We start from the raw sequence: 18,222 nt of genomic DNA, 5'->3' as shown, positions 1-18,222 counted from the left end.
TACGACTTGTCGGTTATGCTGGGGACATCATACAGCTATTAAGTCCTTCAGGGACTTTTCAGTGATTACAGGAGGTGACTACTTTTGAAACAGATAAATAAATATCACAATCTGGATGGGAAGACCCGCAATTTCAATAAATTCCACAATTTTCAATATTGGATTCCAAAAAAGGCATAATTATACATGTAGTACATGTTAATATATTCTGAACCATGCCGCTATCCAAATGAATTAAAAAGCGGAAAGCAGAGGAAATGGGGGAAACCCCAGAGGGAAACGAGGTCAACAAACATATTGACGGGTATTGCTAATTAAAGCAATGTCCCCTGCCGGCGCCCGCTAGAAATATCAACAATGACCTTGGCCTGGAATGACTGAACCAAAACCCCTAATACTCAAACTTGTCCGATATATTATAGTTCTTTATTATTGTGTGAAGTTGGATCAAAATTCCGAAAGGGATTAATCCGCTAGATTATTCTGGCAAACTTTGACGTTACGTACGTACAAGACGGATGGAGAGGAAACCCCCAGTTTCACCGGTAGGGGACTAATGAAAAAGAACTATACTTCGAAGAGAGCACCATGGTTAAGGATGACTAATCGTAACAAAAAGAAATTGTAAACACTTAGAGATATGATAAATACCGAACAATACCGACATAAACTCCTCAAAATTGTCATCCACGGCCATTTTAGGTATTATAACCATATAACTAGAACACCAGTTTGTGGCCATACACTATATCTCTGACAGGTGACATACGGAGGTAGGACTGTCCTTTATTATGGACAGGTATCGTGTGTGACAGGTGACAGAGGTAAATGGACACCTAACGCCTGTGACAAGCGAATGTACTAAAACACGTGTCCTATACACAACAGTACAGATCGTCCAGAGTGAATGTGCGGGAAACATCAGTAATTATACAGGGACTTTCAATCCATTGTACTGGTAAGTATACTTGACGCTATCTATTTTATAAAAATAGCGAAACAAATTATATCAGGCTTTATTAATCACTCTTGTTGGCCCGGAAGTGCGCGAGGGGTCTTAGTGTTAGGAAACCGGAGTACCCGCAGAAAACCCACGTGGTCGCGCAGGTGACCCAATATCTTTTTACGTCCGATCGGGGAATCGAACCCTGGCCGCCTAGGTGAAAGGCAATTGTGTTACCGCTGTGCTACGCCTACCATCCGACCTGGGCTGTCGTGGTTGTGTCCTTGGGACGACACTCTACCCCCATAGCTTTGGATGGCAGCAACGGGTCACCCATATGTTGTTCAGTTAGGTAGTCACCAACTACTACAAGGGGTCCGCCTCGTAATGACATTGGGCTGTTCACGGGGCGAGCAACCCAGCAAACAAACAAACTGTATGTATTACCAAGTTCATATTCAAAGGTGCCATCCATTTGTGTGTTTTACAGTTGTGCAAAATTTCATTTTTTAACTAAATATTTTAATAAGTAGCAACTGTATCAACCGGGGTAAGATAAAGAAACATTCAATTGGCAGATTTCCATAGGATACCAATGTATGCATGTATTCTGGACAATTTTGACTGATAATCTGTTTTAGATGTGAATGTTCCATGCATATGCATTATACACGCCGTTTCAGTATCAGAAATTACCATATTTACGGACATTTACTGTCTATGGCACTAATAGATTGTATATTATATTTTGGGAATAATTTACAACAAGATATAATTAAAAATGCTGAATTTTTAATCTCCTTACTTTTATATACAAATGTATATACATATATGTACAGAGGTTACACAACGAGTTGTATATTATATGGTATTTCTATCACTCGAGTTAGTTATCTTTTCAAAAGTTGCAAAAAACTTAAAGCTCGTGTTTTGTTTTTTGTTGTTGTTTTTTGTTGTAACTTTTGAAAAATAACTAACCCAAATGAAATGAGTACCATATTCAACAACCACGAGTTTGTGTGAGCTGTTTCTACCACAATAGTAAAGGCTATTCTGAGGATGAATTGACCATTTTTGTGTTAAGCGTGTGTTCTTTACACACTATCGGATGGTGTGTGGAAGGTACATGTAGGGAGGATGTAAGGATATGATCTAAAGTTAAATGCCGCTTATCAATATGCAAAACTAACAACTTCGGAAATATTACAATTATTATTACGAATCATAACAAATAATAAACAACTTTATTATTTTCAAAGCAATAAAGTGATGTATATAGAGAGAGTAAAACTTGTAGATACTTTGTTAATCGATTAAATAGTGTTTCAACACGACAACCATTCAATCGATTACAAAAAATATATTTAAAAATATGGCAAAAACAACTCCGAACTATTTCTTGTGTGTTATCATTTCTGGGATCTCGTGAAGCTGCCTTCAAGTGTTCCAATCAAAACGCATTGAACCACGTGATTCAAAAATAGTTCCGGTCAAACATTCAGAGTTTATTCAACGTGTGGTACCAACGGGTGTAATTATTATTTCATGTATTGGGATGTGAATAATACCCACTTATTGTAGAAGAAAACAAATCACTGTAAATTGTGAAATACCATAATATTTATAACTTAATGTGAGATCTACGATATATACCACCATTTGTATACCCAAACTGTGATATCTACCATATATACCACAATTTGTATATACCACAATTTGTATACCCTTACTGTGAGATCTACCATATATACCACAATTTGTTTACCCTTACTGTGAGATCTACCATATATACCACAATTTGTATACCCTTACTGCGACATCTACCATATATACCACAATTCGTATACCCTTACTATGAGATCTACCATATATACCACAATTTGTATACCCTTACTGTGATATCTACCATATATACCACAATTTGTATACCTTTACTATGAGATCTACCATATATACCACAATTTGTATACCCTAACTGTGAGATCTACCATATATACCACAATTTGTATACCTTTACTGTGAGATCTACCATATATACCACAATTTGTATACCTTACTGTGAAATCTACCATATATACCACAATTTGTATACTTTACTTTGACATCTACCATATATACCACAATTTGTATACCCTTACTGTGAGATCTACCATATATAACACAATTTGTATACCTTTTACTGTGAAATCTACCATATATATCACAATTTGTATACCTTTACCTGTAAGATCTACCATATATACCACAATTTGTATACCCTAACTGTGAGATCTACCATATATACCACAATTTGTATACCCTTACTGTAAGATCTACCATATATACCACAATTTGTATACCTTACTGTGAAATCTACCATATATACCACAATTTGTATACCTTTACTTTGACACCTACCATATATACCACAATTTGTATACCCTTACTGTGAGATCTACCATATATACCACAATTTGTATACCTTTACTGTGAAATCTACCATATATATCACAATTTGTATATCTTTACTTTGACATCTACCATATATACCACAATTTGTATACCCTAACTGTGAGATCTACCATATATACCACAATTTGTATACCTTTATTGTGATATCTACCATATATACCACAATTTGTATACCTTACTCCGAGATCTACCATATATACCACAATGTGTATACCATAACTGTGAGATCTACCATATATACCACAATTTGTATACCCTACTGTGAGATCTACCATATATACCACAATTTGTATACCTTTACTGTGAGATCTACCATATATACCACAATTTGTATACCTTTACTGTGAGATCTACCATATATACCACAATTTGTATACCCTTTACTGTGAGATCTACCATATATACCACAATGTGTATACCATAACTGTGAGATCTACCGTATATACCACAATTTGTATACCCTTACTGTAAGATCTACCATATATACCACAATTTGTATACCTTTACTGTGAGATCTACCATATATACCACAATTTGTATACCTTTACTGTGAGATCTACCATATATACCACAATTTGTATACCTTTACTTTGACATCTACCATATATACCACAATTTGTATACCCTTACTGTGAGATCTACCATGTATACCACAATTTCTATACCTTTACTGTGAGATCTACCATGTATACCACAATTTGTATACCTTTACTGTAAGATCTACCATATATACCACAATTTGTATACCTTTACTGTGAGATCTACCATATATACCACAATTTGTATACCTTTACTTTGACATCTACCATATATACCACAATTTGTATACCCTTACTGTGAGATCTACCATGTATACCACAATTTCTATACCTTTACTGTGAGATCTACCATGTATACCACAATTTCTATACCTTTACTATGAGATCTACCATATATACCACAATTTGTATACCCTAACTGTGAGATCTACAATATATATCACAATTTGTATACCTTTACTGTGAGATCTACCATATATACCACAATTTGTATACCATTACTGTGAGATCTACCATATATACCACAATTTGTATACCTTTACTATGAGATCTACCATATATACCACAATTTGTATACCCATACTGTAAGATCTACCATATATACCACAATTTGTATACCTTTACTATGAGATCTACCATATATACCACAATTTGTATACCCTTACTGTGAGATCTACCGTATATACCACAATTTGTATACCTTTACTGTGAGATCTACCATATATACCACAATTTGTATACGCTTACTGTAAGATCTACCGTATATACCACAATTTGTATACCTTCACTGTGAGATCTACCATATATACCACAATTTGTATACCCATACTGTAAGATCTACCGTATACACCACAATTTGTATACATCTACCATATGTACCACAATTTGTATACCCATACTGTAAGATCTACCATATATACCACAATTTGTATACCCTTACTGTGAAATCTACCGTATATACCACAATTTGTATACCTTTACTGTGAAATCTACCATATATACCACAATTTGTATACCCTTACTGTGAGATCTACCATATATACCACAATTTGTATACCTTTACTGTGAGATCTACCATATATACCACAATTTGTATACCTTTACTGTGAGATCTACCATATATACCACAATTTGTATACCTTTACTGTGAAATCTACCGTATATACCACAATTTGTATACCTTTACTGTGAGATCTGCCATATATACCACAATTTGTATACCCTTACTGTGAGATCTACCATATATACCACAATTTGTATACCCTTACTGTGAGATCTACCATATATACCACAATTTGTATACCCTTACTGTAAGATCTACCATATATATCACAATTTGTATACCCATACTGTAAGATCTACCATATATACCACAATTAGTATACCTTTACTGTAAGATCTACCATATATACCACAATTAGTATACCTTTACTGTAAGATCTACCATATATATCACAATTTGTATACCCTTACTGTGAGATCTACCATATATATCACAATTTGTATACCCTTACTGTGAGATCTACCATATATACCACAATTTGTATACCCTTACTGTGAGATCTACCATATATACAACAATTTGTATACCCTTACTGTGAGATCTACCATATATACAACAATTTGTATACCTTTACTGTGAGATCTACCATATATACCACAATTAGTATACCTTTACTGTGAGATCTACCATATATACCACAATTTGTATACCCTTACTGTGAGATCTACCATATATACCACAATTTGTATACCCTTACTGTGAGATCTACCATATATACAACAATTTGTATACCTTTACTGTGAGATCTACCATATATACCACAATTTGTATACGCTTACTGTAAGATCTACCGTATATACCACAATTTGTATACCTTTACTGTGAGATCTACCATATATACCACAATTTGTATACCCTTACTGTGAGATCTACCATATATACCACAATTTGTATACCCTTACTGTGAAATCTACCGTATATACCACAATTTGTATACCCATACTGTAAGATCTACCATATATACCACAATTAGTATACCTTTACTGTAAGATCTACCATATATACAACAATTTGTATACGCTTACTGTGAGATCTACCATATATACCACAATTTGTATACCCTTACTGTGATATCTGCCATATATACCACAATTTGTATACCCTTACTGTGATATCTACCATATATACCACAATTTGTATACCTTTACTGTGAAATCTACCATATATACCACAATTTGTATACCCTTAATGTGATATCTACCATATATACCACAATTTGTATACCCTTACTGTGAGATCTACCATACATACCACAATTTGTATACGCTTACTGTGAGATCTACCATATATACCACAATTTGTATACACTTATTGTGATCTCTACCATATATACCACAATTTGTATACCCTTACTGTGAGATCTACCATATATACTACAATTTGTATATACCACAATTTGTAAACCATAACTTTGAGATATACCGTATATACCACAATTTGTATACCCTTACTGTGAGATCTACCATATATACCACAATTTGTATACCCTTACTGTGAGATCTACCATATATACCACAATTTGTATACCCTTACTGTGACATCTACCATATATACCACAATTTGTATACACTTATTGTGAGATATACCATATATACCACAATTTGTATACCTTTACTGTGAGATCTACCATATATACCACAATTTGTATACCCTTACTGTGAGATCTACCATATATACCACAATTTGTATACCTTTACTGTGAGATCTACCATATATACCACAATTTGTTTACCCTTACTGTGAGATCTACCATATATACCACAATTTGTATACCCTTACTGTGAGATCTACCATATATACCACAATTTGTATACCCTTACTGTGACATCTACCATATATACCACAATTTGTATACACTTATTGTGAGATATACCATATATACCACAATTTGTATACCTTTACTGTGAGATCTACCATATATACCACAATTTGTATACCCTTACTGTGAGATCTACCATATATACCACAATTTGTATACCTTTACTGTGAGATCTACCATATATACCACAATTTGTTTACCCTTACTGTGAGATCTACCATATATACCACAATTTGTATACCCTTACTGCGAGATCTACCATATATACCACAATTTGTATACCTTTACTGTGAGATCTACCATATATATCACAATTTGTATACCTTTATTGTGAAATCTACCATATATACCACAATTTGTATACCTTTACTGTAAGATCTACCATATATACCACAATTTGTATACCTTTACTGTGAAATCTACCATATATGCCACAATTTGTATACCTTTACTGTGCGATCTACTATATATACCACAATTTGTATACCCTTACTGTGAGATCTACCATATATACCACAATTTGTATACCCTTACTGTGATATCTACCATATATACCACAATTTGTATACCCTTACTGTGAGATCTACCATATATACCACAATTTGTATACCCTTACTGCGAGATCTACCATATATACCACAATTTGTATACCCTTACTGTGAGATCTACCATATATACCACAATTTGTATACCTTTACTGTGAAATCTACCATATATACCACAATTTGTATACCCTTACTGCGAGATCTACCATATATACCACAATTTGTATATCCCTTACTGTGAGATCTACCATATATACCACAATTTGTATACCCTTACTGTGAGATCTACCATATATACCACAATTTGTATACCCTTACTGTGAGATCTACCATATATACCACAATTTGTATACCTTTACTGTGAGATCTACCATATATACCACAATTTGTATACCCTTACTGTGAGATCTACCATATATACCACAATTTGTATACCTTTACTGTGAGATCTACCGTATATACCACAATTTGTATACCCTCACTGTGATATCTACCATATATACCACAATTTGTATACCCTTACTGCGAGATCTACCATATATACCACAATTTGTATACCCTTACTGTGAGATCTACCATATATACCACAATTTGTATACCTTTACTTTGACATCTACCATATATACCACAATTTGTAAACCTTTACTTTGACATCTACCATATATACTTGTCAATAAAGTTATTTTGAACCTAAAAAAAGGTTGGCAAATACACTACAGATGGTATTAAAATGTCTTGGTGGTACATTGTGGTCTTACCTACCCCCGGATAGCCTGGTTTATTTATAGAATTGGTGTATTTAGTGAAATGAGTTACATTTGTCCTGCTATATAATGACAGTATCTATAATGATGTGAACAGTGGGTCATACTTACCTGTAGGACACAAGATCAATCACTAGTGTTTATGCCCTCGGTATGTTTTATATGACATATACTCCTAAGTAGGATATTAATCATTAACATGTTATATGTACATTTATTTATATCTATCATAGGGTTGCCTTATATAAATCATATCACTCGATAAAATATTCTAAAATTGATCAGAAAGTACATCCTTGATCTTCAGGGTCCCATTGTCTGTCGTAGCTATCGTATATATTCTGATAATCATGTGTTTCATGAAATTCCTATTTCTACTCTGTACTACTACTGTGTTCTACTTAGATTTCGCGTGGGATTTATTTTCGCGTTAATACTCGAGTCAATCGCGATTTCAAATCCTTGGAGATTGTTTGTGCAATAATAACACCTTGGGATGGCGACCAAGATATCTCTTACCGATATACGAATCATTCGATAATTAAAAGTCATTTCTAGATCAGTGTTCGAGGTAAATTTGCGAAATAAAGTATTTGCAAGATCTAAGTGATTTACAATTCTGTGGTTATATCCCTGTCGTGAAATTGCTATTTCAATAGTTACACAACTGCTTCCCAAACCCGTAAACGTTCCTCCTTACGAGGAAGGCTTCGGGTTCTATCGCCTGACCGAGTCTATAAAAATGGTATTTGCTACTCCTTCTTGATTATAACGCTCAGTATTTTTACGAAGTAGGACGACTGGTTTGCCCGTTGTCAGTATAATGTGACCGAGTGGGGTGTCCTGCTGGATGTCTTCGGCAGCATGCTTCAGTTGGTTTCCCCAATATAACGATTGCTGTCATAGGTGTTTACTGCTGTCGGGAAAACTTACAGTACAAATGAATTAGGTGACGTATGATGATTGAGACAACGGGGAAGTTTTATGGCATCTTTTTAATCTCATCGATAAATGCACATATTCTCTTTCCTTGTGATGACTTGTTCGATGCTGACAGTATTAATCTGATTACATGTCTCATGGATATCATTTAGGCAAAGTTGTAACGACCTTGGTCATGACTTGACAAGACAGTTGTCGTTGAGACAGGAGAACCTCATACATATGTATTAGCTTCCATATGTAACCTTGTTGTCTATAGAAACCAAAATTATAGAAATGATAGAAAACAAACTACAGCTCACTTAATACCTTTCATGACCCAGAAATTTGGTAGAAGTGTGAGAAAACTTAGAAAATGTATGTATAATATCAACCCACCATGACCGAGATTAAAAGTGCCTGGGATTGTTAATCAACCCTCGGCCATGCTAAGGTGACTGTGGATATAACTATGTTTGTTTTGTTTACGGCGGATTGTGGTGGAGACACATTCCACGTTCATCATCAGTCGGCCAATTGTGCATGGCATTGTCAGCTTAATATCAATATTAGACATATATGTACTGAAATAGATACAAATTAATTCTGCGTTCACGATTCATAAATTGCTTACAATCAGATCAATGTCATATGTCGATTTATTATTATTTTATTGCTACAAACTCGTGTTATGAAATTACAAAGAACTTACCGTGATTAACACACATTCACAGAGAGAAGGGGGGAGGCGGGTGGAAGGAGTTCTGATAGATCCCAGCAGGTAAATAAGAACCCATAGATATTTACTCATCATAACTCTAGGTTAAATCGAATAAAATTAATCATTAGTTTACTACAGGTATAAATACATTCCAAATTTTTGTTAATATCAATACACTTGTTATATGTCCGCACGTTATTAAGAATATAGATAAAAATACAAAATGTAATTAACATTTTTTTAATTTTTAAATGCATTGTAATTGGTAAGGTGCTTTATAAGGATCCATCAGAAGATACGTAAATTAAATCTTTATTGAAAAAATATATATTTAATACTGGACACGTCACATGTCGAATGCTAAATAGTACGAAATATATTTCGTTTCTATAACATCCTTCAGTTATGCTAGAGGTCAAAATAGTGGAAAGCTAGGCTAAATGTTGGGAATTTATAACTACTCTCACGTGATAAGACGATTGACGTCAATTTCTAGCGACGACATTCATAGTTCACCAGACCCCTGTTTGTATTAATTGTAGAAATGTGAAATCAGGGGAAATATGACGTCATCACAGATGCGTTTTAAACTGAAATAACAGAATGTTTCATTTCAATCCACAATGACCTTTAACCTTGATAACGTTAAACGGCATAACCTGAGCTCATCATAGCCATTAGTTTACATGCCTTTCTTTTGACTATTAATTGCAGGATGTCTTGACTATAATTAGCTATGTTTCACAAGTGTTAAAACACATATAAACAAGTGCGTATTTATACATATATTTTTCGCAGTTAACATTATACGCGTTTTTGAAAAAATGAATAAACTATCTTTGAATAATAGCTTTATATCTAATTTACATTATATATGCCCATTTTTGTTAAACATGTATCTTAATGTCAACTAAATCATTTTGTATGCAAATTATTCTATATCTATCTTACTGCCATCACATTTATTATTTCATTTGGTGTTGCAGGAGACAGATGCCGGAGTGGGCAGACGATATACGAGGAAAATTGTATCATTATACAGTAAAACATTTGAGGACTGTCTAACAAATACGTTCTGTGAAACAGGTGTAGCAGCTCAAACAGTAAAATCGTGGATTGTAGTATAAAAACGTGAATGTCATTCATGCTGATGTGTGTGGATATCAGCCATCCTCCATCAAATAAAACTGACAACATTTCCTTATTCGTGATCTGATTGAAAAATATTGACAAAAACTTCATACGGGATTGTCCATTGTTCTGTACGAATGATGTGTGCTTCACACGCGGCTTAAGACATCAATCATATCCAAGTTGGTTACTTGTAAATACACAGTAACACTGGTTTGTTCAGCCAATACTTGGCATCGTTCATTGGAATTTGTATGGACCAATATTTACCTGGAAGTTCCACCAAGGTGTTATTGTTTCCAGCATGTTGTGCGCCTGCTGAGGATATAAAGAAACCAACATTTGCTGGTGAAGAAGTACAATTTAGAGTGTTGTGTTGACAAGGTATTTATCTCTTATTATTACACTTGTAGTTTTAATATCTTCTGTTGTTGGTAAAGATATTTCCACCGGACACCATGCTGCGCATCCTGAATACGACAACATCGTCACGTTATCAAAAAGATTTCCAAAAGGCAAAAATACATGTATATAGTTAAGGATAATTTTCTCATGTTAACTATTGGTTTGGTTTGGTTAACGTCCTATAAACAACCAGGGTCATTTAAGGACGTGCCATGTTTTAGAAGAAGTGGGGGAGTACCCGGAGAAAAACCACAAGGCTAACGTAACGTGATATCGTATGTTAAATAAAGACCACCTAATAAATACACACTTTTGAACATTCTAGTGACTATATTGTTTCTTTAATATCTGTTTCTATGTCCCCATCGTCTTTTGATACTGTAAGCAAAAACATTTTGGCGATGATTCTTTTTTGTGTACTAAAACATTTCTCAACATAACGATTATATTCGTAGTAACTTTGTTCTCTACACCAAATATTGTGAATGCGCAAATTCATCATCGCGCCAATCGGTTAATGTGGAACACAACAATACTTCAAATGCAGCCGATTGTTGTACAGCAATTTAAACAATGAATCATTATATTGTATTTAGATAAGAAAACAGTTTTTGATAATAAATTTACAGACATAAAAATATGAAAAGCAGTATTTAGCTACCCAAGGAGAGCAATGTAGGTCTCGCTGCAACAATTGTTAAGGATCTCCACGTTTCATATTGTCGTCAGAAATCTTTACCGACCTAAATGAATTATTTAACATGTCCTCATTTTCTTCCATTAGAAACTCCAGACAGTGATGGAGAAGTCCAGTAACTCAAGCAACGGATCCTCCTGGAGTCTGACCTCGGTCTCACCTCTGTTACATAGGCAGAAACAAATGTCTGGGTCAACGTCATCCCTTCCTTCCGAGAGTAAGGTCGACATCAACACTAGAGACAAAAAAGGCAGAAACTCATTGTTCTATGCAGCACGAAACGGTGATGTTCAAGTCGCGAAGAAATTTCTGGAATCGGGGGGAGACATCAACAGGGCCGACAACTTTGGTGTGACCCCCCTGCACGAAGCCACGGAGAGGTCACAGATCGATATCATAGATATTCTCATCCAGTTTGGTTTGTATATACCAACTGTCTAGTTATCATATCTTGTACAGTTATTTTATATAGTTATTATCAATTTTGTCTTTTTGCCTCTGAATGAAACGAGATATATAAAAATCTATAGATGAATTGCCATATCCTTTGGTTAGCATTTCCCTGGTATCACTTTCTCTTAGCGGTTTATTTATCAAATATAAATGTATCTTGTCATTTCATCAGACTTGTTTATGATAGATATGTTACCCCGGGGAGCTTACTTGGCCTAGCCAATGCCTAATTCTGTTAAATTTTTGTTTAAAAGATGAATTCTTGGAATCATAAAGGCACATCCTGAACCCATTTTTCTCAGCTGAATTTTTTCAAGTCTCGGATGATTCCGATTTTTATGTCAAGAGTATTTATTAAATGTTAGAGAGTAAGTGGCTGAGGAGACCTGTGGCTTTTTGTTCAGCTCTAGATATCCATCACTTTTCACTGTGTGTTATCTGGTCATGATATGGGAATTATCTATTTATGAAATCTTAACACAATTATCTTGCATTGGTCTTCACTTTTATGATCTGCCAACTTTAACATTTGCCTTGAGGCAGTTCTTTATCAGACGATTGTCACGAGTTTTACTGTCAGCGTTTGTCAAAACTTACTTATGACGTTTTTATAATGGCGCATGTTTTATTGAACTTGACTAGCTGCTAAAAAGACATCAATTGTTCGGTAATTAACGCGTTGTATGGCGAGGATATGGACGAAGGTCGTTATGTCAGACGAATCATATCTACGTTTGTCTAGTTAGCACCACGTACGGCTGACGTTTATAGGCGTACATATATTATCAATATGACACAACTTTCATTTCAGACCTTGTAACATGGTCTTATGCATATATATACATATTAATTAACAGATACTAAAGGAGAAAAATCGTGCCGTGTCGTGTAGTCAATTATTTTTTTCTCGGGTCATTTATAACATCATGAACGACATATCCTATAGTTATCACTGACATGTACAATTTTCTCTCAAGGAATGCTAAAGCAGAGTCTTGTGTTCTACGAGTTTTATAATTATTGAATCATTATGCAAGTATTGGATTTGAAAGTACTTCCTCTTCTATAATTAAAAACAAAATCTACAAATTTGATTTCAATGATTTCCCAAGAGTTCTACAATTCCGACTCCAGCATGACTAGTCTGTAGTATTCTAAGTGACGTTTTATCGACATTTTCGGTTAATCGACGCCAGACCGATATACATGTATAGAAGTCAGTAAAACATCCATAGAAGCTATATGATAGTTTTATTCGTGACACAAAATATTATAACTTTAACTTATCTCATAGTTCAATGTATATTATAGTTGTGGACAATTAAAATACAAAAGAATTACTTTATACTTTTTAGTTGCATGATGTAGTCTTTTTTTGTATTTTGTATACAATGTATCGTTATTCAATTAATATTTTAAAGATGTTAACGCTATGTTTGTTGAGTTACTATTATAATTATTATTGTTTTGTACTATCCTTTAAAGAAAATTACATCCCATACTCTACAAATATTAAAGAAAATGTGATAGCTTGAAATGTAACACCAGATTAGCCTTGATCTCCTAACTGTCGTCTTCAATCTTCAAAGCTATATTTATCACTAATACTTAACAATCAAACCATCACGCACTTTTAATTTTCGGTGATGCAATGCTTTCTCTGTCACATTAAAATGAAACAATCTCATTTTATTGTACCAACCATAATAAAAAAAGTCATTATCTTTTGACTTCTGTTTGAACCAAATAATGAGTTCTTCCTGAATTAAGTTTGGTTATGTTAATACAGCCATTTATCAACTTAATTTGTATAATGAGCTGTGATAAAGATACTTCAGATCGTTAATGAGATTATAAACGTGATTCTACAGCGAACTATAATTTACACTATAAGAACGTGTATAGTTGAGATATACAGGGAAGCCAGTCGACCATGTCGAGTCATTAAAAGCATCAGGTACAGTTATATGAACCTGTAATGTATGGGTATTTTCATCATTCATGTCACAAGTAGAAATATAAGGAAACAATTAAACGGTGATAAATTGCTTTTACAAAATGGCTTTCAGGAGAGATTTATTGAAGATATTCCTTACTTGATATATCAAATCAGGGAGGGAAGACAAGGAACAAGAGATAAGCAAACTAAAAAGTTTTTCAAATATGAAAAAGATTTTATAACATGGATGCATGTGAAACTTCTAAGTGGCCATTATAAACTTTCTTTTGGGTATTGGATACCTTAACGTATACATGTGCTGAACAAGACAATATATACGCCAAACCAACGAGGAATAATTCATCTGCGTTAATGAATTAATGCATTTTTCATTTTTTGCAAAATTTACATTTTCTTTTTACTTTACCCCGACGTAATCCATATATGTCTAATTAAGCTGCATTACTCATTACCAAAATATATTAAAATTCATAAATGCTCATGTCAGTATGAGGTGCACATATCTTAGAAGACGATTTATGGTGCCGGCGTTCCTCCTTAACGTAAGGTAGGCGGTATGATTCATGACTCGTTCTGCACTTTAAATATCATATTGAAATATTGGTATGTAGATTAGAAGAGTTTAGCAAACTTCAAGGATCAGAAAGGTGCAACGCCTTACTTTTGACACATTACCGACTCATCGAGGGAAATATTTAATTAGTTATTTTTTCATTAAAAAGCAAACGTATTCGAACAGGGTAGCAGTAAAGCATGATCTCATTTCCATTCTATTTCCTGGTGAGAAGTAAGACGTATTGTGTGCTCGTTGATATACTTCTATTTTCACCTTGGTTGACATTTTGAGGATGTAACATCACCCAGTTTAACATAGATTTATAAATGGCTTTTACCGTCGTTAAATTAGAAGCAAAAAGTACGGAGATCCAGAAGGAAAATCGAAAAATTAAAACAAAGAGATTGAAGTATAGGTAGAGGATACTTTCACAATATAATGATATATACATGTTATCCTGCATCGAGGTCACTAGAATTTAGACGTGGCGTACATGGTAGCGGCAAACCTCGGGGACTTTAATCTACCAGCAGGGCTTAGCACTCAATTATCTTTATCCAATAGACAAGTAGCAGAAATTTCTTGTCATATTTACAGATTTTATAAAGTTCATGGATGTATTTTTCAAGGTGGCCGAGTGGTTAAGGTGTCTTGACACTTTATCACTAGGCCCTCCACCTCTTGGTTGCGAGTTCGAAACCTACGTGAGGCAGTTGCCAGGTACTGACGTAAGTTGGTGGTTTTTCTCCGGATACTCCGGCTTTCCTCCACCTCCAAAACCTGGCATGTCCTTAAATGACCCTGGCTGTTAATAGGACGTTAACAAAATAAAACCAAACCAAATACAACATATAGACAAACTGAATTAAAAAATAAATCGTAAATAAGTCATATTCATTCTAGTTCTGCCTTCATACACACTTAGTCTGTCTGACATTCTTAATTGCCTAAACTTCCAGGCACTCTTTCCATGTAAGGGGGTGATCGAATATGTTTATTAATCAATTCTGGAAACATTTCAAAACTTGTATAACAACTATCACTCTGTGATCAAATAAAAGGATAAACATTAATATAGATAAGTCTACAAAGATGACATCTTAAACTAGCGATAGCTGTATTAGTTTGGCTTCCATACACACGTTCTATATTCTAACATTACCAGGAATCCTTAGTTAGAATAGGTGTATATATCAGTTTGGAGACACACTGAAGCCTATGTGACAAACTGTCCCTCTGTGAGTGTACTTTATATACGTAGTGCTGTTTTCGATACATTGCCTAAAGCTCTACTATTTACCACAATATGAATGTTAACGTCTGTTGTCACTGTTGACAGATTGTAACCTGAACGTGAAGAACATTCTAGGACAGACGCCATTAATGAGGGCGGTGTTGTATGATGACCTGGACGTAGTAAAAATCCTCAACAAGGCAGGTACGTATGAACCGGATGTGGTACCCAAGGTCATTTTATTTCAGCATATTTTATTGTCTTAAATATTAGAATAAACATCATGCTTTCATCACAATTCCCTCCACAACATAATGTAATTACAACAAATCATATCCCGCAATAATGAGCAATGAAAAATCCTCAACAAGGCAGGTACGTATGAACCGGATGTGGTACCTAAGGTCATTTCAGCATATTTTATTGTCTCAAAAATTGGAATAAACATCATGCTTACATCAAAATTCCCTTCACAACATTATATAATTATTACAAATCATATCCTGTAATACTGAGCAATGGAAAATTGTATACATGTACATATATTTTTTAATTAAGACAGGTAAAAACAATATGTTAAATCTTACAATGCTATAATCTTACTTTGGTATCGAAACAAGAAAATATCAACGCCTTATTTACAATGTATATACAGAAGATTGGGCATATTCAATACCAGAATATCTGAATTACCAAAAGGAACCTCTAAATATCTTAAAAGTAATATTGCTTCATGGCATAAGGGCGACTGTATGACGCTAAGAACAAGAAAATCAACGAAGCCATTGTTACAAGATATAGTTTAACACCCTGGAGAAGTTATCGTTACGCCCTGATATGTCTTGATTTCAACAATGTATGTGATCCATTAGAGAACTTAATCTATACTATTTTATCAATAAATGGTTTACCACCTTGGGGGTGGGATATCGGATTTAGCTAAATAATTATAATTCAAATTTGGTCAGTTCTCGATAAGCAGTGGTCGGATGAGGTAGTGGATATCGATCTTACCTTTCACCTTGGCGACCGGAATAGTGTAATCGGACATGAAATGGTATGAAATCACCATATCCGAGAATCCGTATAATGTATCGTCTAGTTTTATAAAATCTGGAAATTTAAACCTTTTAAACTTACTTTTACTTCCTAGGTGCAGATTTGAATGAAAGAGACTGTACGGGGAAAACCGCACTAATGATTGGCTTACAAGAGAGCCGCGAGGATGTGATTACGTATCTGTTACATTCTGGATGTAACGTCCATCTCCAAGACAAGCTAGGACAAACGGCGCTATATATAACCATGAAGGAAGCCAAGCGAGTATGCAGTGAAATTATCCGTAAGCTATTAAAGGCGGGCTATGATTACAACAGAGATTCCCATTGGCTCAAACCCTCGGAAATAGAAGATTTACAGAAACTTGAAATGGAATCACATCATCACTCTGGCATCCTACACAAGATAGCATCAAAAGTAAAGGGGAAACACCACACTCACCAAAACAAAACGGAGCCGTCGGAAAAAGATTAATTAGAATTGTGGCTTTGCTTCGCCAATGATACATTCTACAAACTTGTCAAATATAACTTGTTAAATAATGTGTAAAAATGTTATATAAATACTCATCGTGATCATAAAACGTGTCGCAATTTTTTGTTATTATTATTAACGCATTACTTTTAGAGAAGCTATATCGCATAAAATGGCACCCAGAGTAAAAAAATAGCAAACAAAAATAGGGTCATAAAAACCAAGACCAAAATTTACCTACCAAATATAGTGACGGGGAATTCATTCGGAACTCTAATAAGTTCTGATTCTCTTTCAATTTATTAGATAAAAAGAGAAGCGAGACGTAATAGTGTCAAGCCAGTAACCGTAACGTTTTTGTATTGTGTAAAGATATAATCCATCTAAATTGTCTAGATATTTGGATTCCCGGTTATTTTTTATGGTAACTGTTATCGCATTTCAGGTGCTTGACCCTTTCTAACATACAGAAGACAAAATACCAATT

At 34.3% G+C, this 18,222-nt stretch overlaps 1 protein-coding gene across 2 annotated transcripts; it reads left to right on the top strand.

Moving 5' to 3' along the window:
- Nucleotides 1-830: 830 nt before the first annotated feature.
- LOC117316087 (ankycorbin-like) lies at nucleotides 831-17,848 on the top strand. Of its 2 annotated transcripts, XM_033870578.1 has the most exons (5): nucleotides 831-958; nucleotides 10,753-11,281; nucleotides 12,087-12,417; nucleotides 16,308-16,406; nucleotides 17,356-17,848. In XM_033870578.1, the coding sequence occupies exons 3-5, from the start codon at nucleotides 12,102-12,104 to the stop codon at nucleotides 17,733-17,735; spliced, it is 795 nt and encodes a 264-aa protein (XP_033726469.1). In that variant the 5' UTR covers nucleotides 831-958; nucleotides 10,753-11,281; nucleotides 12,087-12,101; the 3' UTR covers nucleotides 17,736-17,848. The 2 variants fall into 2 exon arrangements, with proteins under 2 accessions (XP_033726469.1, XP_033726470.1); XM_033870579.1 differs by lacking the exon at nucleotides 831-958 and having other exon boundaries at nucleotides 10,099-11,281.
- Nucleotides 17,849-18,222: the final 374 nt, after the last annotated feature.

The sequence above is a fragment of the Pecten maximus genome, chromosome 18 (genome assembly GCF_902652985.1).
Source record: "Pecten maximus chromosome 18, xPecMax1.1, whole genome shotgun sequence".
NCBI lineage: Eukaryota > Metazoa > Mollusca > Bivalvia > Pectinida > Pectinidae > Pecten > Pecten maximus.
This window is presented reverse-complemented; position numbering and strand designations above follow the sequence as displayed.